The 24062-nt window shown below is 43.3% G+C and overlaps 1 protein-coding gene across 9 annotated transcripts in view; it reads left to right on the forward strand.

Moving 5' to 3' along the window:
* Window positions 1-24062, forward strand: part of PPFIA3 (PPFI scaffold protein A3) — a 123159-nt gene that overhangs the window by 6249 nt on the left and 92848 nt on the right. For 8 of the 9 annotated variants that reach the window (XM_077259706.1, XM_077259712.1, XM_077259710.1 and 5 more), the window contains exon 2: window positions 12975-13516. In XM_077259706.1, coding sequence (XP_077115821.1) covers window positions 13283-13516 — 234 coding nt within the window. In that variant the 5' untranslated portion in view covers window positions 12975-13282. The remainder of the gene's footprint in view (window positions 1-12974; window positions 13517-24062) is intronic. The other variant, XM_077259708.1, reaches the window with a different exon arrangement.

The following is a 24062-nucleotide window of genomic DNA, read 5'->3' on the forward strand; positions in this document are numbered from 1 at the left end:
AGCTGCCAGCACTTGTATGTGACGTACCGTTACTATGTGCCCATTATCAGCAGATTAGTGATTGGATGCCGTCATTTCCCTGCACTTATTATAGATACATATGGCTCCCATTTTTGCATTGCTCGGGTATCGATGCCTTTTTTTTAGCCTTTATTCAGATTTGTCACCCAACTTTCCTAGAACCCTGAATGGCAAATCTTATCCGACAATGAAAGAGATGAGTGAATGATCCCTGGAATCGCCCCCGGTCACCAGATCAGGGTGTTCCGAGCCCCCCGTTCTGGAAGAGTTTACATGGAGCATGCACGCTACTACTCCATTCCAAATTGAGATAGTTAATTGCTTTACTAGTCCCAGATTATGGGGAAAATGCCTTTACTAATACCTTGGTTAAAAAAAAATTAAGGTTCATAAAATATCACTTATTCCAAAAATATGCAGTATTTACGGTGTGAGTGCAAACGCCGTTATCCAGGCGGCCGAGGGTCTCCGGCCCCCCAAACTTAGTTCATCAGGATATTATTCTTTGCCTTCTTGCGTAATAGTTGGGTTTGTCACAGACTTTTTCACAACTGTCCTGTGTAATAATAATTTTTTCGTTTTTTTACGGCAGACAGATTTCAGGAGTCCACAGCGTTTAGATACAGGACTAGGTTCATGGAATACATTTTTGCCCAAGGTGGATATTATTATATCCAGATAATTGGAGGCTAATTCTTCCATTGTATTCTATAGAATGGCAAATCTGTCATCATTTTTTTATTTATTTATTTATTTTTTTTCTGAATGCTTGCAAATCTGCTTTTGGCTGCTGAGAAGTGTTTTGGCGACGGACCATTCCTGGCCATGCACCATTTCTGCTTAGCCCTTTTTTTTATGATCCTATGCTTTGCCACAATTCCCTTTACACCTCCTCAGCCCCCTATGGAAACCCCCAGTGCACTGCTCCTTCCTTCCCTGGGCTATGGATGGAAAAAAAAGGGGGGATGGGAAAGAAAGCGGCTCGTCATATATCACACTTGAGATGGAAGCAGCAGAATGTGGTAGGGTCACCGTGCACTGTCAGGATGTAAGCGCTGCCTGCATTGCTTTCTCTATATGTATTTTTTATTTTTCCTCCTTCCGGATTAGTGAGTGTTCATTTTAACCATCCCCCTGCCAAGTTGCGTCCAATATGGCTGCTTTGGGCTTTGAAGCGGCTGTATCCCTTTAAGACCATTACTATAGGGTTAATGCAACATGGCGGGGTTAGACGGGGAGGTGTCATACGTATGTAATTTTGCATTTCTTTGATGGTAAATGAGTATTTATTGGGAGAAGCAAATGATTCTGGGTTTTTATGGCAGAAATTACAAGCTTGATGGGTGTTTTTATAGAAGTGTTTGTGTATACGGTTATTGTAGAACAGATGTCTCACTTTACATTCGCATCTTATATATTTTCTGGCCGTATTGAAGAGTCGTCAAAAAATCCTTGTCCAACCAGATTGGTTTCTGGATAGACTTGTTGACAACCGGTATAGTCCCCATTATGTTACTCGTAAGAGTTGTCGATCACTTATGGATTTCTGCATGCACTCACCAGGGAGCAGCCTCAGGACGACCACTGGTAGCCGCACAACAGGAAGAAATGACTTCTGTATTAGCTGGAAATGTTATTTAAAGGGGTCGTCCACTTCCAGACCGGTTCAGAACTGCTTCACCCACCGATCTCCTGTTTTTTTGGTGTCAGAAAACTGTGCCCTGGCTACATTTACCCCCCCCCCTCCATTTTGCTTTACTCACCCTCCCCTGGCCCAAAGTTTAATTTCTGCCGCTGCTCCTGGTGTCATTGGCAGAAGTGACGTCCATGTGATGTCAGACAGTCAGCTCGGAGCTATCGATGTGACATCAACGCTGCAGACAATAAAATACATCAGATGCTCAGCACTTGGACCTGGGGAGGATGTGTAAGGCCAGTTTTGAAAAAACAAATGCATCCATTGAGCAGTGTTTTTCCAAAATTAGAAAACTTCTTTGACAAGCAGCAAATTGTATTATTTCCACGCTATTCGTTGTAAAGAAATTATTTGCGTTTCTAAAAGTCTTCCGATCCATAATTTTAATGGCTTTTTAAGCTGTGTATTGGTGCATGTTATTGGCAAACCTCTAGACTTTTCTGATCTAATAGCTATGCTACGGGGCACTTTACATTGTGATCCAGGGATGGTGCGAATCGAATGCCATAGCCAGTCCAGCGGCCATGTCAATAATCTGTAGCCACTCGGTGGAAGCCCTGAGAACCGCCTCCTATTTGACATCAACCTTGGCTTGCGTCACGCCGCAACAGTGAAAATCCTATAGGACCCAGGATAATTAGTCAGTGTCTTTCTAAACCTGGAAGTGACCAACTAAAATCTGGAAGCAAGTGTCCAGCTGCAACCTGGAAGCCAGTGTCCAGCTGCAACCTGGAAGCCAGTGTCCAGCTGCGACCTGGAAGCCAGTGTCCAGCTGCAACCTGGAAGCCAGTGTCCAGCTGCAACCTGGAAGCCAGTGTCCAGCTGCAACCTGGAAGCCAGTGACGCAACCTGGAAGCCAGTGTCCAGCTGCGACCTGGAAGCCAGTGTCCAGCTGCGACCTGGAAGCCAGTGACCAGCTGCGACCTGGAAGCCAGTGTCCAGCTGCAACCTGGAAGCCAGTGTCCAGCTGCGACCTGGAAGCCAGTGTCCAGCTGCGACCTGGAAGCCAGTGTCCAGCTGCAACCTGGAAGCCAGTGTCCAGCTGCAACCTGGAAGCCAGTGTCCAGCTGCAACCTGGAAGCCAGTGACGCAACCTGGAAGCCAGTGTCCAGCTGCGACCTGGAAGCCAGTGTCCAGCTGCGACCTGGAAGCCAGTGTCCAGCTGCGACCTGGAAGCCAGTGTCCAGCTGCGACCTGGAAACCAGTGTCCAGCTGCGACCTGGAAGCCAGTGACCAGCTGCGACCTGGAAGCCAGTGACCAGCTGCGATCTGGAAACTACCAAAAAAATCTTTTTCCATTGAGCCAACACAACCATTCATTATATGGACCGCCCATTATTTTCAGCCCATACCATGTAATGCTATAGTTCCCCTATGGAGGCGCTGTAGAAGAATTCAACAAATGGTGGCATTGTAGATTACAGATTTCTGTATTATTAGCCAGAAGAACATATCGACTCCTCGATAGATTTTTTTTTTTTTTTTTTGTCAGTCCTTTATGGGTGGCAGGTTGTCCTCCTAGCACTTTCAGTCCAACTTTGGTTCCTAAATGATTTTCTAGAAATTCTAAAAGAACCCTATTGGATTTAGTCCTAATTCCTTACCTTTTCCATGAGTTTGAAGGTTTATCCACTTGGTGGGTGGCTATCTATCGCTGGCTGTAGCAAGACCGGTTTTTACTGTTTGCCCCCAATGGAACTTTGCAACTAGAACCAAAAGAAAAAACAAACCGTAAATGTTGCACTCCACTGAAATCTCCTATGCTTTCACCTTCAGGATCACCATTGATTTGGTTTGTATGACCATTAAAGGGTTGATCCACTACTTTTATATTGATGATAGGTCATCAGTATCAGATTGGTGGGGGTCCAATGCTCAGCACCCTGAGAAATCAGCTGTTCCTGGTGCTGGCAATGGCCAGACGTTAGGAATTTTGGAGCTGTAGCTATAGCTCCGTCAACTGGGTAGTGGCCGCGGCCAGGTACTGCAACGAGAGTCGGACCCTCACCGGTCTGATATTGATGAGCAAACATTTAATATCCTAAAATAATATGGATGCGTCAAGGAATTGGGAGTTCCCATGATAGTTCAGATAGGCTTTAGATTTCTCTAACTGACGGAACATTGAAGATCTAGTAGGGAATTTCCATCTATGGATTTCCCTAAAACCGTATTTTATCAAGTACTTCCAGTCTTGTTGCTGCTTCATAATCTTTTTTTTTCAAGACTACTCTCAGATTTCTCGATTTTATTGTATTTATTTTTTTTATAAATCATATGACGTGGAGAAAATTCCTTTTGAAAACACCAAAATGTCAAAATGTTTTGGATATTTTGAAAATATTTTCTGGTTTGGGAAAGACCTTGTTCCCTGGCTGCAGTTTGTATAAAAAAAAATAAAATTGCTCACCCTCCCCAGGTCCAGTGTTGAATATCCGCCTCTTCTTCCATCATCTGTTATGATCTGCAACACTGATGTCACATTTACAGCGCTGCAGGAAATCAATAAGCTCACCCTCTCTGCACAAACAGACCTCAGTTATTGTCTGCAGCGCTGTCGTATTTTCTGCAGTCAATAGCAGGAGCAGTGGACCCAGGGAGAGTGAATAAGGGACAGTTTTTATTAATCATGCTGCACCTAGGAATTTGGGTTTTTCGAAACTGGAAAACCACGTTTAAGTTTCACGTTCCCCGCGAAGGATTGCCCTAAAATGGCCACTTGTCAGATGGGTTTCTTCTGCCTTTGCTATCCAATTTGCAGAACTCTTGACAACTATGAAAACTTTTTGCGATTTGCTGTGCATCGTCATTTAGGAGGAGGTTGGGGTTGTATCTATTGGATATCTGAACGCTGATTTACATGGATACACCCCCACAAGTGTGCATACCGGCGGACACAGACAGTTGTGGAACTCTGTGCAAGAACAGTATATGGGCCCTCTGTAAACAGGTCACTGGCTGCAGTACGCAGACAAGGACAAGGCGGAAGTTACCCACTTATCTATTTATTCCCCAAGTACAAATATACGAAGGACGTGATTTGAACCAGGAGTAAATCGGGGAAGGCAGGGATTATTCAGAGTACAATATTCAGTATACAATATCAACATGGTGGTTATTAATACGATGTAACTCTTGCAGAGCGAGGTCACCACATCGTCGTATAACTAGAGGGATAAGGGTGCCGCTGCATTAGTCCCCTTTTATGTTCCAGGCCCTAGTAGGGGTCTTCAGTTCTTCCCGCTAGGCCATAAGTCCTTCTAATGAAGTCAACCAAGGCTCTCTGGTCCTCCCGCACACTTGCCGGTCTCCCACACACTAGCCAGTCTCCCACACACTAGCCGGTCTCCCGCACACACTAGCCGGTCTCCCACACACACGAGCCGGTCTCCCACACACACGAGCCGGTCTCCCACACACACGAGCCGGTCTCCCACACACGAGCCGGTCTCCAACCCTTCTGTTGCACCACCCCAGACTGATCTCTGTATTGTACGTCAATGTCGGAAGTGTCGGCCCGATTCACTCGTACTTCCTGGTCAATGCCGCAGACGTTCACTTCCGGACACAGGTCCTCACCAGCTCTTCAGTATTTAACCTGTGATGGTCATCTGTTGGGTCCAGACAGATGATGGCTGGGCCTCGGGTCTTGCACGGCGTAGTGTGATCCATGGATCTTGCCTGGCGCAGAGATGGAGTCAGGTCTTGACCAGCAGCATGGTCTGGTCCATTGATCTTGCCTGCGCAGTCTATATCTTGCTCACGCGCACACAGCAGCCCAGGGTTCTGGTCCTCTTAAGTGCGTTTTTTAACATCTTTCCGAGCACACATCCTGCTGCGCTCACTCATTGTCGCCAAATCTGCTCCTTCCTTGCCACTCCGGCCTTTTGTATCAGGAAACTGCTTCACGAATGTCACCTTACCTGGTACTCCATCTAGACTCTTCCTTCGCGAAACACTTCCCTCTCTTATTGGTTCCGCCGGGTTCCATTTGGGCAATAGGTGGCAGTCTATGGTCACAAATGCCATAGCTCTGAGGAATCTCATTTTCTACAGCACACCCTCTTACACCTCTGCAGGCCAACAGCTCATCATAATGCAAAACTCCACCTGCTTTGGAGGCAGTAGTGACCCCTTTACCTCCTGGTCCCCTATGCGGCAGCACCAATGATATGTCCACCCCTGAGTGTGATGATCCAAGGGTTTTTCTGTTTTCCAGCAATATGTTATGTCCTAGGGATAATGGTTTAGCAATTAAATAAACTCTACCTGATTTATATGACGGAAAGGATCACGGTGAAACATTGCTTTTGGCCGGAACGCCCTAGACAATTTCATTTGAAAAATTGAACCCACTCGATTTAATGGCAGTGAGTGTCAACGTCAGCGCCATTGATTGACCGTTCATCTACCCAAGATTTTCTGCAGTAACTGCACTACTTGCTGCGTTGGATCAAATCAGATCAGCCTCAGAAACAGGCGCGTTCCTCCAATCTAGGCCAAGATGTCTATCTGTGACACATTGATGTGTCATTCTCAGAATTTTGGATTTTTCTTCGCACCATCATCTCGCCCGACGATCCGTACGGAAGACTGGTTCTGACCCTCCTAACTCCACGGGTTACGGCTTCACGTTTGATAGATGCCGTTCCTAAATGACACTATTTCTGCTTTTTAAAGCAGGTGGAAATGTAACGCGCAGATGCGGAGGAAGGCAAGACAGGGCTGAGAGCTGGCAGCACTTTCCGAGGGCGTATGAAATGCTGCCCTGATTCCCTCTATGTGTGGTAAGAAAAGAACTTTTGAGCATCTCTAATTAACAATTACAGTAATTAGAACGGCTGCATTTGGTGAGGAGTTAATTATATTGGAGGAGGCTGCGCCATTCCCTTGTAAATAAACGGCTGTAAAAAAAAAGCCGATCTGTTCCATTTTGTTATCACCAATCATAATCGAATTATTTTTATTTATCTTATTATATTTTTCTTTTTTTTTTTAGTCATTAGGGGCTAGTTTTAATTAATAGAGCTAAAGACCTGAGAATGTAATAAAATGAACACCCGGATGTCATTATTATGTCATATTATCACATTTTTGGGGGCATATATGCAAAAAATAGAAAAAAGGGCTGGTTCACTTCAGTAGAATAGGAGACCTTGTCTTCCAATTTTTCATTCATGAAAACTTTGCTCATCGGAATTCAGATCAGTGTTAAAAAAAAAAGTTTTCCAAATATAAGTAACCAACATGGGCTTCAGCCCTTCTCGATGTGCCCCATTGTAAATATACCTCTATATTAAAGCTACTTTTGTTGGTATGGAAGAGACCTTGGGTCCGAAATCATCTCCTGACACTTGATTTTTTTAGTTTGTATCAAGCCCCACGCATTTTGGTACGTAGTTCCCAGAATGACAGTTTTTGTCTTAGAAGAAGCAAACCAGGTCTACAAAAGTACACGAAGACCTGGTTGTGTGCACCAATTCCTTGAGATTTTCCATGGGCTTTAACGCATCCTTTGTCCATTGGCTCTTCTTGTTTTTGTTTTTGTTTTTTTTTACCAGTCCGCTCTGAAGAAGTCACGTACTTGTGGTTACTGATTGACCATCTCTCGATAGATGGAACAGTGGTTGGTTCTTTGTTCTTGGTTGAGTAGTCACTTAAGTCCAGCTGTAATTTAACTCCAAGGAGGCCTTCCATTCTTGGGTGGCATTATAGCAAATCCCACTTTTTGGGCTTGGGATGTCCCTTAAATTTGCCCACAAATTAGAAAAATATTTAGAATTGAGTCCTCAGTGTTTGATACCTTTTCATGCCCAAAAATTAGGAAAGTCTCCGCAAAGTTGGCAATTTTTGAGTTGTTATTATGTCTAAGTATGTTTTGTTATTGGGGCACTTTTTTCGATATCTTGCCAACTTCGAAGAATAGTTGTGGCACGACGTGTTTATCAGATTCGGGTATCCTCTCGGGGGTAGAAAATACATTTAGAAATTCTAAAATAATCCACCTAAATTATAGACTGAGATGGACAGTCGATGACCAACTAGCAGATGAGACGTGGAACATGACTTGCACCCCGAGTAACCACTCCAATTCTCTCGTTTTTCCACATTAAACAAAAATGTCAGTAAATGAAAGTTTTTGCCCCTGGTCGGCTAAAAGAAAATTGGGCAAATTTTTAAAAACTTTTTTAAATGTAAAAGTAAGAGCAAGAAAAAAACAGAGTGGCCTCCCACCAAGGTGAGATGTTTGGACATGTTTTCAGATAGTCGGTAAGATGCTCGGTTGTGCTTTTGGATAGGCAGAACTTTAGGTTGTTTTTATTATTATTATTTTTTTTTTTTAGAACTTTTGGACTTGATCCAAGTCACCCATTCCTTTTTACAAAATAATCTTTCCTGACCCTCCCCCCCCCAGATCTTGAATCTTGTATCATGAAGAGCTCAACGGAACCTTGGTGCCCCAAGTCCGATCTCCAGCAATTAAAATTACTTATGACAACGTGTTTCGGGCAGGCACCAGACGTTATGTGTAGATACTTGCGTAATTTCTGTTTATTTTTTTATCTTTTTTTTTTCCTGTTTATTCTGCCGATAAACAGACAGGACATCCCAAAACTATCACTAGATCCGTGAAAAAGGAAATCGTTTGTTCTCACCCGTGGCTTGCCCAGTATGAGACTAAAGAACATTTCATCTATAAAAACAAAACTAGAAATGTCCTATCTAAAATAATTTTACAGGAACCCACAGGCTCAGGATGATCAGTAAGCAATTTATAAGGTCCACTCCGGATAGTATGAGCCCTTCTTACAGCTGCCGAGGTAGATCTGTCGGAGTCCATGATGCCATATAAACAATATAAAGCTTCACTTAAGTATTGGTTTGTTCTCGGCGGATTTATTGCCACTCCCAGCACACCGCGTATAATACTCATCACCTTTTTATGTTGTGTTACTGCAGCATAGCGTAGCGATGATATATTTATGAGGCATATAACTGAATGTGTAAAAGGGACGACAGCCATTCCTATTATTATCCATGCACTTGTTGTGACATCAGGCAGGAAACAGCTTATTCCTTAGAAAAATAGATTGGAATTGGCCATGAATTAAAGCAGCTCGCCTCTATTTTCACACCAAACCTGTCGAGAAAACATGATCCTCATCCTCCAAACAAGCTATTGTTCACATCTGTCTAATATGTCCAAGAACTGCATCAATTATCCTGCTTTGTACTTTGTCATTTCGAAAGGGGCTGTTCTCTACATCAGCATTCTGCCAGTACTGTAGGTGCTGGAACGCCCCTTTCCTTGTCCCTCCTATTGTCCAATGCCTTGCCTGCCCTAATCTGAAAGCCCGCCTATATGCAGATTGATAGGGAAGAAGGATCTGAGGCAAGGTTCTGCCCTTACTTCCAGTAATGCGCCTTGGTGTCTCTGCTGCTATAGACATTTGGCAACAGGTAGAAGGCAGTGAGTTCCACGGAAGGGAGACATTTTGGAGTGGAGGAATCATTAAAATGATTTGTAGATACTAGTATGTTATTTATTAATGGAGATCAAGTTGTAATAGTGCCAGTACTACTCTGGGATAGACCAGTGGTGGGTGGCTCCAACTTGACTACACTATCTCTTCACAGCTAGGCTAGTCAGAAATCCTCCTCCACTTTTACAGATTTAAAGGGATTTTCTCATTCTTGGCTCTAGAGTTAAATCGCCAAGGATCTGACCCCCCACTATTTTTTTTTTTACCCTCAGAATAGTGCCGGTTTCACACATCTCCAAAATATGGACTGTGGTCTGATCGGAAGACCCCAATGTGAGCTAATTGCCTTATAGACATATTCAAAGCAGTTAGCCCATGTCTGGAGTTGGGTCCCCACTTTCCTATTTTCTATTATTAACTAGAGATGATCAATTCGATTCGTGCTATCCTTGTCCAGCATCCAGCCAGTCTTCACTCCTGAACCACTTGCACTTGGCACCACTGGCACTTACTATGACCGGCAACATCACGACACCATGAGACCTAAAGGAATAAACCACTGGACGACACAGACTAAAGAACAATATATGAGCCCTCTGCAGTCCAATTACTCATTAGAATGCTTTAAAGGTGATAGTGGCCCCCTTGCCTCTTGGGCCCCTGTACAGGTTTAGTCAATTATGCTGTATGTCCACCTATGGAGTAAATAATGTTGGGTGCAGAAGTTACGTTCGGCATCCATTGAGGACCAGACACTATGCCGGACCGGCGCAGAGCAGATCTCCGCACAAATCAAATTGCTCATCTCTATTAACATTTCTAACTTACTATGAAAGTTAATAGACTAAAGGGAACCCAAACCAAGGGCAGCATGAGTCAGAGCCCGACTGCACGATAGCAAACAGGTATGGTTTTGTCTGAAATGTTGCTGTGGTTCAGAGAAAACATTGATTGAACAACCAGCCATGGACTATAGGGAAAGATGAGACTAGTCCGATGACTACTAGTCATAGGGAGAGACCTGTCAATCAACTAGAGCTGGGCGGGGAGAAGTCGTCCGGGGATGTCATCAGACTGGCCAAGTCTCTTCCCATAATTCCCAACCAGCTTCACCCCACTGCGCTCCAGCATATTGACAGGTCTCTCCCTATTACGGTACTCCATGGCCGAGTTTTCAAGCTATGCTTTCTCTGAAACGTTGCAGTGTTTTAGAGTGCAACATACCTTGCTGTGCTTCATGCACCCTGTTATTCGGGCAGCATTAATCTAATGACTGGTACCCTTTAAACAATATTAAAGGGTGTCTCCCTGGTGGGTGTGGACCCACTATGTCATGGATCGGGGAGAGCCTGGAGGGGTGTGACTAAGCGACTACCTGGTTCTCCACTAGAGCCGAAGATGATGGAGTTAGACTTGAGCCACAGTTGGCTGCCAGGCTCTACTCCAGGAGTGACCCCAGAACCGTAGCAGATGACCTCATGGAATAGGAACCCAGGAGCAAACTTGCAGTCCGGATTCCGATGCTAGTTTAGACAGACTGATACTGGTATTGACAGGATAGGAAACTGGTGTAGAGACTCGTTCAGACTATGCAGGTACTGGAACACAGGATGAGTGCAGTGATAGAAACCTGACAGTGGAATTGTAGGTTGAGAAACACTTAAGATAATATTTTGCTCAGGTACCTTCCAACAGGTGAAGGTACCTTAAATACTAAGTGCCTCCCATCTATTGGCTGGGGACATATCAGGTGTGCACGCGCTAAGTGCTCTGCTAGGAGACCTGCGTGGCGTGCACATGCCCTGGTGAAGCAGCCGTGCGGCGAGACCTGGAGCAGAAGACGCATTTGGGCGACCACGGTGGTGAGTATATCGACGTCCTGCTGCGGTGAGGGGGATGCAGTGTGCAGAGACACCGGCATTACGAACGGGTTTTCTATGCTTGGATGTCAATTCTGCAGTCACTCTGTGTGACTGCAGACTTGTGAATCCTCATATGTGTTGTTAAGATTTTCCAGTTCCAACATCGGGAGTAGATGGGCATGTGAGCGCAAGTATGCGATTTGCACACTTCGGTCACATTCCGACTAGACGTGTATTGATCGAGGCTGTGCACGTCTAGTTGGCATGTGACAACATGTATGCAAATCGCACTGCAGAATCCTGACAGCGCACACACTGCGCACTGTAGGGATTCACAAGTCTGGACCCACAAGTCTTGGACCCCAAGGCTGGACATCCACTTTACTAATAGTTTAAAAAAAACCTGCTAGAGTTGGTACATTTCTATTGACCCCACGACTCGTATAAGTACTTCTGGCTTTTCCAACCCCTAGCAATCAGGATAGCGAGACCTTTAAATAATTCAATATCGTGATGTCATCATTGGATAGCGATGTTGCATTTTACATAGATAATTCTGTGTGATGTCATTTTACGATACACGGGGCAAAAGTTTATATTATCAGACGTTATATTAATGGGTAGATAATTAGGATGGTGCCCAATGTGCTTCGCTCATCCTGTTTTTCTGCTTTTACTGCCAAAACAAAATTCAGATTGTTTTTTGTTTTTACTATAAAACACCAAGGGAGTGTTGTGAAGTCTCGCATCGTCACGTGTTACGCAGAGAGAAACTAGGGGTGAGGCAAGGTGGAGCCCTCCCGTCTGCCTGCCGTGCGGATCAGGGTGGGGTTCTAATTGCAGCAATTCCCAGGCTTCACTATCGCTCCGGTGATGAAATACGAGCAGCAAAATGAGAAGAGCCTCAAAAGTCACCGTCTTCCCAGACAAGAAAAACTTGGCTGCCAAAGTTCTACAGTGTGCGCCTTCCAACTATTTGCAAATTTGTAATTTTTTTTACATTTTGTTTCAATAATTGTTGTCTGGGCACAAAATATTGATGACCCATCTATGGGATATGAGATCTGAGGGGGTCGGACCCCCGGCAACACCACCGATCAGCTACTTCTGGGGCGGCCGGATGTAAACTAATGGAATGGAGCTGCAAAGTGCAACTCGATTATCCCCCTTTGCACACCCCTGCGTTACATATACATATACCGTGTGTGGGTGTGTGTATATATATATATATATAATATAGGTATATAATATGTGTTTAAATCATCCCTCCCCTTCTCCTGTTCTCGGTTTGGCAATAAAAAAATAATAATAGAAACTTTTGGCATCACCGCTTCCATAAAAGTTTAGCCTATCAAAATCTGAAATTATTTAAAACGTATGCTGAACGCTGCAAAAAAACAAGACAAAAACTCCAGATTTTCATTCTTTCACGCATCGCAGTCTCCTCCCCCCCCCCCCAAAAAAAAAAAAAAACAATAAAAAAAAATCCAATAAAAAGTGATCAATATTTTGTATGTATCCAACAATGGGATCAGTGAAAGTGTAAGTTCAGCATGCAAAAAGCAAGCTCCGTCGATTTAACAATAAAAAAAGTTTCGAGTCTCAGAAAATGGTGGCACGAAATTTATTTTTTTATTCCATAAAACATAATTTTATTGTAAATGTTATTTTTTCTCTTCTAATATATTTTTATTCTACGTTTCACTTTTGTACTTTTTTAAGTATGCAAATTAGCTCTCTTCTAGGAAGAAGAATGCTAGCATATGTCAGCCAATCATGATAGCTTTGTTCCTTTTGGAGGAATGCTAATTTGCATACACCTTTACCCATGTTTGTAAATAACGCTCTTTATTGGGAGGCGGTAGCCTTCTTGAGCTTTGTGTTTCTAAGATCTGTGTCTTTTTATTCTAGGTGGTGTGTCCATCCTTAACGATTGGTGACTAATATGAAGACAGTCCTGACTTTTTGACTTGGTCCATATATCTCCAAGTAATGACTTAATTGGAAATCCTCTTCTTTTTTTTTTTTGTGATTAAAGATGCTTCAAGCCGGGACGCTACGCATGTTCTTCATACACATGGATGCCCAATTTTGATATGTAGACAAGTGGATCCATTCCTGTGCCACGTCTGTACCCCTCTTCCTGCCTGGATTTATAGCCCCCTCCTGGTGCCTTCTTTTTTTCTGGTCTATATATTGAGTAACCTAAAGCTGCCAAGATGATGTGCGAAGTGATGCCCACCATCAACGAGGACAACCGTCGGGGTTCGACCTACAGCTCCGACGATGCAAACTTTGAGCAGCTTATGGTCAACATGCTAAACGAGAGGGAGAGGTTGCTTGAGACTCTGCGGGAGACTCAGGAGAGCCTGGCCACCGCCCAGCTACGGCTTCGGGAACTGGGTCACGAGAAGGAATCTCTTCAACGGCAGCTAAACATTGCCCTTCCACAGGTGAGAACTCAAATATCTAGGATCACGTCCTTCTTTGAGTCTTAAAATAATTTTTTATTACATTTTTTTCTCACCTGATGAGACATTTGTACTTGATTAAGAAAAATAATTTAAAAAAATAAACTGCTCATTTTAAAAAAAATTATTTGCTTTCTACAGCTTCTATGTATCACCGTACTTACCGTAACTGGCTGCAGAATGAGCTCATCAGATTTGTAACACTTGTCTCTCTTCTCCTGAACTTTCTTCTAAGCTGATTTATGACCACATCAAAGTTCAACATAGATATAAATCGGCTAAGAAAGCAAGAGAATACCGTGAGGCTTTATTTTTGAGTTGAATGAGATGGGGTTCGGGGCGTTCTGTAATATATGTATATATAAGATGTATTGGAGAAAGATTAAGCATGGATTCTCGAGAACAGAGGTATTTTACTCTCATTACATATTTATGTGACAAGTGTGCTGTGTAAAGTGATGGATAGAGAGAAGGTAGCGAGTGGCAGAATGCCTGGCCGATGAGAGAGCAGTTTATGTATTGATCCTCATCAGTGATTTCAGATGTAGGATTTTTTTCCTAGAAATGTGACACTGTAGCGTCAGTCCTATATCCTTGCCTTCTTCTTTCCATTGATGACGATCACATACCTTTAATTGTTTTCCACTTTCGATGAGCTTTTTGTAAAGAAGGACCTACGGCACTGTTCATCCTGATCTTCTGGGATGCTAGAAGTACGGCAAGGACTGATTTTGGTAAACTTTAAAAGAAAATCTAGCAAGTTCTGGCTTCTCAGACTTCTGATAGATTATTTAATTCCAACTCCTATTACATAGTAGCACACCATTCAACAATTCATAGAAGAGGCGTTGGGAGGATCTTAGGAGCTTACAATCGGGCGACACCGAATTTGGAAATGTATGCTTCGTAAAACGTTCCAGCCATTCTTCATACTAAATGCTTGAAAATATGTGTTTTTAGATAATCATTAAAATGTGGCTCTTGGGAATTAACCGGATTGTCTGGGGTAGTGCAATCCAGAAAACTGGGACAGCTTGAGAAAAGTGTTTGGGATCCTCTAAAAAAATTGGGGGATGTCATTTTTGTAGATAATTTATAGAAAGAAAGGAATACTCTGTAGGGTGGTGCTACACCATAGAAATCTTTGTAGGGCAGAATGAGATGCTTAAATTGTATTCTAGATACAATGGCCAACCAGTGCAATGACTGGCACAGGGTGGAAGCATCAGTGTAGCTGCTGGACAGGATAAGTCTGGCTGCTACATTCAGGGTTGTTTGTAGAGAGGAACACTGCAGAATCTTTGTCTAATTTTCTGTTGTCTCTGAGCTAGTTGGTGGAGACTAGCTGCTATTATGTCTCCTATAGAAAGTACATGGACATATGAGGGATTCCTACTCTCTTGTCTCTATGTTCAGAAGCAGCAGCCACATTAAGGACATTATACAGCAATACTTAGCTGTATAGCTGTGAATTGTAAATGAATATTAACAATAATTAATACTAATAATTATTTAGCCTCATCCTCTGCTGCCCATCTTCTCTCCATAGAAATGATTAGGCAGCTGTAATCTGATCCCTCAGTGACCTGGTAGACTATCCTAACTTGACCAAGATGGGATTTTAGCAGATTTTTTTTAGGGTGAATAATGGAATTTGGATGAAAGGGAAGAAAAAGGATATTTTTCTTCCAGATGAAGGTTTAAAAACCCCTAAAATCGTGTTTCCAACATTAGAGATGATGGATCATGATATAAGTTGATACCAAAGTGATATTGCTGGGAAAAACAAGTTAGAAATTAATGGGAAATGGGTGTGATTGACAACATAGATTTTCTTCCTCTCTATCTCGGACTAGAGTTGGGGTGTACAAACACCAGGAAAGAGTTATAGGGAGAATGGTAGAAGCAAAATCCCCTGGGGAGCCGCCTTCTTTCTTCTAGGTGATACACAGCAGGAGCTAATAACATGCCTCTGACTTTGGCTTGAAAATCTCTGACATGTGCTCTATATGGCACTATTATTCAAGGCTAAGTATAGCAGTATTATTTAGGACACTATATTGTTCCTTTTTTATGATTACAATATATAATTTTAATTTTTTTTTAGCCTGGGTTTCCTCATCTGGAGATCTTGATCTGGCCAGACCCATTTAATATGTTTGGGCCTTCAGTGAACCCTGACCATAATATTCATCTCCTTATTGCATTCGGGTATAAATTATTTCAGCAGTTTAATAATTTTCTACCGTTCTTTGAGACCAGTGAGGGCTTATACTTTGGCTTTAAGTCGCAATATTTAGTATCAGCAGCCTGCAAAGAGACCTGATTGTCACATTTTTTTATCCATATTAGAGTAATAATCAATGAAACGAACGTGTTTCCACCAGTCTGATCAGTCTGATATCCCGGACTGGAGGCCGGGGACACGGCGGACTAAAAATAGTGCTGTAGGCACAGTCTCCATTGTGTCCTCCCTAGACCTGAATATGGAGTACGTGGGAAGATTAGGTTAGCAGTCTTGTGTGCTCGGAATGGTAATGACTCTGCTTAGTTTGGCGTGCCGGCCAGGGAGATTGAATTGCCTTATCCTGGATCCAGTTATTTAAATGGTGAATGAAGCACTGAGCGTGAAGAAAGCCGAGGGGTTTTTTTTAAAATTTTTTTACAGCTTTTATAGCAGTTCCTTAGTACAGTATTTTAATTTATTTCACGGCCGTTCGTCCCTACGTCATTCCCTGTGTGCAGAAATACGCAGGCAGTTTAGATAACAACCTGCCACTTTTACTCTTGTATGGGGTTATCTCCCTCCCAACCCAGGCCTGCACATCTATGAACTTTTGTGTGTTGTACATTATGGCTTTTTTTTTTTTTTTACTTAAAAAGTGAGGTAGACCCACCCTTTAAGAATGACCGTCGTCTTAATTTTTATTTCATATATCAATAATACAGATGAAAATAAACAACTTTCTAATATATCTTATCCGAGAAATCTGCTAAATCAGGAGTAAAATATGTATTCAGTGAAGCCAGACTCTCACTATAGAGATAGGAGATGACAGTTGGTGCGTATACTATTCTATGGAGTGATGAGGGAGGAGGTAGAAGCACAGACATCCTTCAGTTCTCCTGAAATGACAGATACACTCTAACTTTTTATTTATTTTCTTACATAGATTTAACCTGTAACTGTCATTTTAGGAGAACTTGCAGCAGAATATCTGTGTCTGCCTCTAGCCAATCCTTCATACATAGTAACTGACAGTTGGTGCTTTTAAAATTCTATGTAGGAAGGAGGATCTACAGGCAGACACAGATATTCTGCTGCAAGTTCTCCACACCAACTTTTTTTTTTTTTACACACAGATTTAAACTATAACTGTTATTTCAGGAGAACTTGCAGCAGAATGTCTGTGGCTGCCTTAGTTTCTCCTTCCTACATAGGAACTGACAGTTGGTGCTTTTAAAATTCTATGCAGGAAGGAAGATTTAGAGGCAGACACAAGTATTTTGCTGCAAGTTCTCCTGAAATGACGGTTACACTTTAATGTTTTAATTTTTTTATTTATTTTTTTACATAGATTTAAACTGTTCCTGTCATTTCAGGAGAACTTGCAGCAGAATATCTGTGTCTGCCTCTAGCTGCTCCTTCATACATAGTAACTGACATTTGGTGCTTCTAAAGTTCTATGTAGGAAGGGAGAGCTAAAGGCAAACACCAGCATTCTCCTGCAAGTTCTCCTGAAATGACAGTTACACTAACTTTTTTGCATAGATTTTAACTGTAACTGTCATTTTAGGAGAACTTGCAGCAAAATACTTGTGTCTGCTTCTAAATCCTCCTTCCTACATAGAATTTTAAAAGCACCAACTGTCAGTTCCTATGTAGGAAGGAGGAACTAAAGGCAGACAGACATTCTGCTGCAAGTTCTCCTGAACTTTCTATGGAGGAGGGAGGCGCTAGAGGCAGACACAGACATTCTGCTGCAAGTTCTCCTGAAAAGACAGTTATAGTTTAATTCTATGTAAAAATAAATAAAAAGATAGTGTAACTGTCATTTCTGGAGAACTTGCAGCAGAATGTCTATGTCCGCCTCTAGCGCCTCCCTCCTCGATAGAATTTTAAAAGCACCAACTGTCATACGTTATCTATTTAATGGGAAACTCTGTCTTCAGTGTATACATATTTCACTCATGATTTGAGGGTGAAAGATCAGTCCAGGAGGTGAAATAAACAGATTTCTCTGATAAGATATATTACAGAGTTGCTTATTTTTATGCGCACTATTGAGTAATGAAAAAAAAATTAAGTGACAGTTATCCTCTAAAGAGTAACTATCATTTCCAAATATTATAGAGACTGCAAATTGCTGCTGATTTAGTAAGGATCTGGGTTCTCAGACCTCTACGATCGCTCAAATCCCCTAACTTTTGCATGAGCTGCTCTCAGACACTTCTCTATTCGAGTGGTGTACGGGCCCATGAACCCTTACACCACTTATGCAGGAGCTGTGCACTTCAGTGCATGGCTTTGATTGAACAGTGGGGTCCTCAAGATTTGGACCTCCAACCGATCGGCAGCCCTTTGCAGTCCCTTTAATATATAAAAAATTAATTGGAAAAGATAGCAGCTTTGGTCTGAAAAGCTAGAGAGTAGAGTTGGTGCAAATTGATGTGTAGGATCCAGCCTTGCAATTTTCACACTGGCCACTGGGGTGATTTTTAGACTCATACTTCCTATCCGTTTCAGCAGGCTCATTATCATCACAGACAGGATTACAATGACAGATTAGAATCGCTATACATAGGTGATGTCTTAGGATCAACCAATCAGAATAAGCGATGTCACAGCTCACCTGCTCCTCCTCCCTTCACAATGACCTTTGCACACGCTCATTAGATGTCTTAATACAAAATATAGGGTCATGTACTGATGACACATTCCAGGTAAGATGAAAATTTTACTAGATCTGTAAAGTAAGCCATTAATGATGAATCTATAGGGCGTCCTGCAATATTATAGCCCCAGTAAATGATCACTGGTATGTCGGGCAGCAGAGCTGTGACTCATTACCACCGATGTCCTAATGTTCCTCGTTACCCAGCAGGGGTTCAGCCTATGAAGCATCCAGGCTTGGTGAGAAACATCCTCTTCTGCAGCAAAGGTTTCTTTAATCAAAATGTTTTTTATTCAACCTCATGGTGTGCCATGGGAGCCACATGCTTAAAGTACACGTGTCCTGAGGTCCGCCAGTTTCTACAGTCTGAAAGGAGCGCTAATAACTCATTCCCCCTGCCGCTTCCATTCATTTCTATTGGGCTGACCGAAATGTAAATTGTAGCTTCACAATGGGAAATTTAGGAGGAATTATAAATTCAGCTTTAAGATTAATTTTCTACATACTGTAATTCTGTACCATTATAGTATGAAGTACAAATTGTTAAAATGTTAGTTTCAAGCAGAAACAAAAAAAAAAAAAACTTAAAATGTGGTTAATATTTCATTAAAAGAAAAAAAATTATATAGGTTAGGTTAAAATAGAACTCTATGGCTACAATGATCAAAGGTATGTGTGGAGAAAAAAGGACATAGAATTTTAGGAAAAGAACATCTCGCCTACCACTAAGCATGGGGGTGGATCAATCATGCTTTGGGGTTGTGTTGCAGCCAATGGCACAGGGAACATTTCATAGGTAGAAGGAAGAATTGATTCAATGAAATGTCAGCCAATTCTTGATGCAAACATAACACCAACTTTTACATGCCACTGTATATATATTAGAAAAAAAATAAATATGATTCTGTGCCCATTTTTCTCCACACCTACCTTTTGATCATTGTGGGCAAAGAGTTCTATTTTAACCTCATCGGTCCACAGGACTTGTTTTCAAAATGCATCAGGCTTGTTTAGACATTATTTTGAATACTTCTGACGCTGAATTTTATGGTGAGAACGCAGGAGAGGATTTCTTCTGATGACTCTTCCATGAAATGACTCAACCAGCGGCGGACACCGCGTTGATGTACACCATCTGCCCCTTCTATACCGGAGCAGACTTTACAAGCATGCCCATTCCGTGAAATCACAATAGATCACACATCACTGCACCAGCGTTCCCCACCTGGGTGCATTTGATTCAGCTCATTCTTTGCCATTTCGTTGGGCATTTCCCTGTTCCTGAAATTTCAGTGCATATACTCAATTGTTTGCTTTCGTTCGAGCAACATACATTAGGTCTATATGATAGATGACAGCTTTGAGTTCCACTATAATTTCAGAACACTAGATGTATACGTTGTTCTTTGACCGGTCCGCATGAAATTCCATCATAGGACCCAGTCTACACTTAATGATAGTCTACACCTGCCGTCATATAAGCAGTCGGTTTACTGAAGAAGGTCTAATGATTGACCGAAACGTTTAAACTGGACTGCTATTCAAGTAATAAATATTAATTTCTTTATATCACCACCTATCATCAGTTGAGTGCCAAGTTATTTATTTATTATAGACTTACTGGTGTGGGAAACCTATCTTGAGCACCGACACAGCAGTGCCACGATATACTTCACTACTTCTCCTGATTTGTTGGCCTCCACCATTTTCATTTTCAGAGTGCTAGGCAGCTCCTTCGAAGAACCCATGACTGCAGGTTAATTAAGGTCTGAAACCTTGGTCAAAGTTATCCGAGCACACAAATGTCCAAGGGTGGACAAACTTTTGCATTGGCCCATTTTTCTTTTTGTAATTTTTAAATGTAAAATATGAATATATATTTTATTAATTTTCTTGCCTAAAATACAAAGGAAATGTGTAATCCTTAAAGGGGCTGTCCACTACTTTCACATTGAAGGCCTGTCCTTAGGATAGGTTATCATTGTCTGATCAGCCGGGGTTTGGCACCCGGCACTCCCCGCCAATCAGTTGTTGTGTCTGTCGTGTCTGTGGTGGCAGCCACTGGCCGGAAGTACTTACTTGTGGAGATGGTCGTCTACTTGTAGTGGCTGCTGAAGAAGGATACTACACATCTGCCTCTTATTCAAACTTTACAAGTTTCCCCACCTACATAGAATGAAGAGGTCTGCAATTTTTATTGTAGGTACACTTCACCTGTGAGAGACAGAATCTAAAAATAAAATCCAGAAAATCACATTGTATGATTTTTACATGATTAAATTGCATTTTATTGCATAAAATAAGTATTTCTCAGTCGCCCATGACAGCACTACCAGAGAGAGGGGATCCGCCCTTCAGGGACAGGAAACCTACAGGATAAAAGGGCGGTACCTCTCCCCTGCATCAGTTTGGTTTCCTGTCCCTGACGGGGAACCTTCTTGGACGGTACCTGTATGAAGACCGACCGACGAGGATCCGGAGCCGGCCAGTCCGAGTTCTGGCAGCGGGGACGCCCCTGCCACGGCTGGTCCGGTATCCGAAGCCGCCACAGCTACGACCGATGGGCCTGGAAGTGTGAGCAGGGGGAAGCGCAGCCGCCGCTCCGGATAGGAGTCAGGGGCTTCAGCGCTCTGCCACGCACACGCCGGATTTCCAAGATGGCGCTGCACCGGAAGTGGTAAGAGAGCTTCTGGTTCAGGGGCGCTGTGGTGACTGACTGCACCAAGATGGCGTTGCCCCAGAACCGGAGTTCTTCATTTCCGGGTTGCTGGCTGCGGGCACATGCGCAGTAGTGCGCTAATGAAAAAAAAGAGAGACGCTTCCTCTATCTAGCAGCCACAGGGGGAGGGGATAAGCAACCTTTATATGGAAGATGCACATGGAGGCTCCTTGCTGCATGCTGTTCCAGGGTAATACCATGGAGGACAGCGATCAGCAGCTCCAGCCGCCGCCACAGCAGCAGCAGCAGCAGCAGCAACGCCATCGGCAGAAATCGGATGTCCAGAAAAAGCGGACTTCTGCAGACAACCGAAGTTCTCGGTCTGGTAGCCATTCCACGCAGCGTAGTAAAAACTCCAGCGTGGTAAATCAGCTGCCACCCACGGATCACGCATCTCAGGATCCTACCCCTCCTCCAGAGACGGTACCTGTGGCTGCGTCAGATTGGTGAGTGATCTTCGTGAAAGTTCCCTTTTTTTTGTAATTGGGGTTCCCCTTCTCTATTTATCTTAGGCAAGGAAGAGAACGGGGAAGATGAAACATAGAGCCTGCCCTTTATGTGAAAAAGCTCTGCCACAGACGTGGGATAAAAAGCTATGTAACTCCTGTATAGAACGAGTCCTCTGTGAGGAGACCCCAAACTTCGCCTCAGAATTATGATCTGTAATTAAATCGGAGGTCGAGACTGTGTTTAACTCCCTTAAAAGTGGAAAGGGTGCTAGTAGGAAACAACCTATTCCCCTTGAGAATTCTGACCCTTCCAGCTCCGAGAGTAAGGGTACCGTTACACTAAACGATTTACCAACGATCACGACCAGCGATACGACCTGGCCGTGATCGTTGGTAAGTCGTTGTGTGGTCGCTGGGGAGCTGTCACACAGACCGCTCTCCAGCGACCAACGATGCCGAAGTCCCCGGGTAACCAGGGTAAACATCGGGCGCTCACAGTCAGTGCGGGAAGCTGACGGCAGGGGACCTGACGGACACCGGAATGTGAGTATGTACTGTTTTTTGTTTTTTTTTTACATTTACAATGGTAACCAGGGTAAACATCGGGTTACTAAGCGCGGCCCTGCACTTAGTAACCCGATGTTTACCCTGGTTACAAGCGAACGCATCGCTGGATCGGTGTCACACACACCGATCCAGCGATGACAGCGGGAGATCCAGCGACGAAATAAAGTTCCAAACGATCTGCTACGACGTACGATTCTCAGCGGGGTCCCTGATCGCTGCTGCGTGTCAGACACAGCGATATCGTGTGGATATCGCTGGAACGTCACGGATCGTACCGTCGTAGCGACCAAAGTGCCACTGTGAGACGGTACCCTAAGAACTCAGATACGCAAGATTCCTCATTTTCTTCTTTGGATAATGAGAGTGGAGGTCGTCATAGTTTCCCCCTAGATGAGGTTGATAGCCTTGTCAAGGCGGTAAGATCAACAATGGGGGTGCTGGACCCTCGTCCTGACAAAACTGTGCAGGACATTATGTTTGGGGGGCTATCCCAGAAAAAGCGTAAGGTGTTCCCCCTTAATGAAAATATACAAGCATTAATTAAAAAGGAGTGGGAGAAACCGGAAAGGAAAAACGCATCGGTTCCCTCTATTAAAAGAAAATACCCTTTTGAAGATGAGGCTTCTGTCTCATGGGATAAAGCCCCCAAACTAGACGTTGCGGTGGCTAAAGCCTCGAAAAAGTTCGCCTTACCATTCGAGGACATGGGAACCCTGAAAGACCCTCTCGATAAGAGAGCAGATACTTTTCTTAAAGGGGCCTGGGAGTCAGCAGGAGGATGCTTAAGGCCTACCATAGCGGCAGCCTGCACGTCACGGTCTTTAATGATCTGGGTTGATAACCTAGAGAAACAGCTCAGGGATGGGGTCCCCAGAAATAAAATCAGCATTCTTGGCAGATTCTTCGGCCGACTCAATTAAATTAGCATCTAAATCTGCAGCCCTTTCAAATGCAGTGCATAGAACTTTATGGCTAAAGAGCTGGCCGGGGGACTTACAAACTAAGCAAAAGCTTTGATCCATCCCATGTGAGGGCAAGTTTCTTTTTGGAGAGACTCTGGACGATATCCTGCAAAAAGCAGGTGATAAAAAGAAAGGGTTTCCCATTCTGGCCCCAACATATAATAAGCGGCCCTTTCGGAATAAGAATTTTTTTAAAAGGAGACCGCCAAGGGAACAAACCCGATGGGATGACGGGAGAAGGAAGGATAGAGGGTTCCTTTTTGGTAACTCCCCTCGGGATAGAAACCCCCCCCCCCCCCAAGGGGGGAGGGAGATTATCTCAATTCCTCCCGGCCTGGGAGAAAATTTCGACCAGCCCTTGGATATTAAAATTGATACTAGAAGGGCTTTGCATAGATTTTCTATCCTTCCCCCCACGGAACTATGTGGTAACACCGCTGAGATCGTCTCCTCTACAACAAGAAGCACTAGAACTAGAGATCGTAAGACTGATAGACAAAGCTGTCATCCAAGAAGTCCCCCCTCTGGAGAGAGGGAAGGGATTTTACTCTCCATTGTTCCTGGTTCCCAAACCAGACGGAACCTTCCGAACCATAATAAACTTACTGAAGTTGAATACTTATGTAAAAAATCAGAGATTCAAAATGGAGTCAATAAAGTCAACGATAAAAAATCTGTTTCCAAACTGTTTTATGATAGTTGTAGATCTCAGCGACGCGTATTATCACGTCCCCATCCACAAGTCCTCTCAGAGATTCCTCAGACTGGCGGTAGTCATGGAAGGACAGACAAGGGAATACCAATACAGGGCTCTTCCCTTTGGCATATCAATTGCACCCCGCATCTTCACCAAGCTGATAGCGGAGATGATGGTGCATCTGAGAGAGGAAAACGTCTTGATTATTCCATATCTAGACGACTTTCTGATTGTGAGCA

Source organism: Ranitomeya variabilis, chromosome 4, assembly GCF_051348905.1.
Source record: "Ranitomeya variabilis isolate aRanVar5 chromosome 4, aRanVar5.hap1, whole genome shotgun sequence".
Taxonomy (NCBI): Eukaryota; Metazoa; Chordata; class Amphibia; order Anura; family Dendrobatidae; genus Ranitomeya; species Ranitomeya variabilis.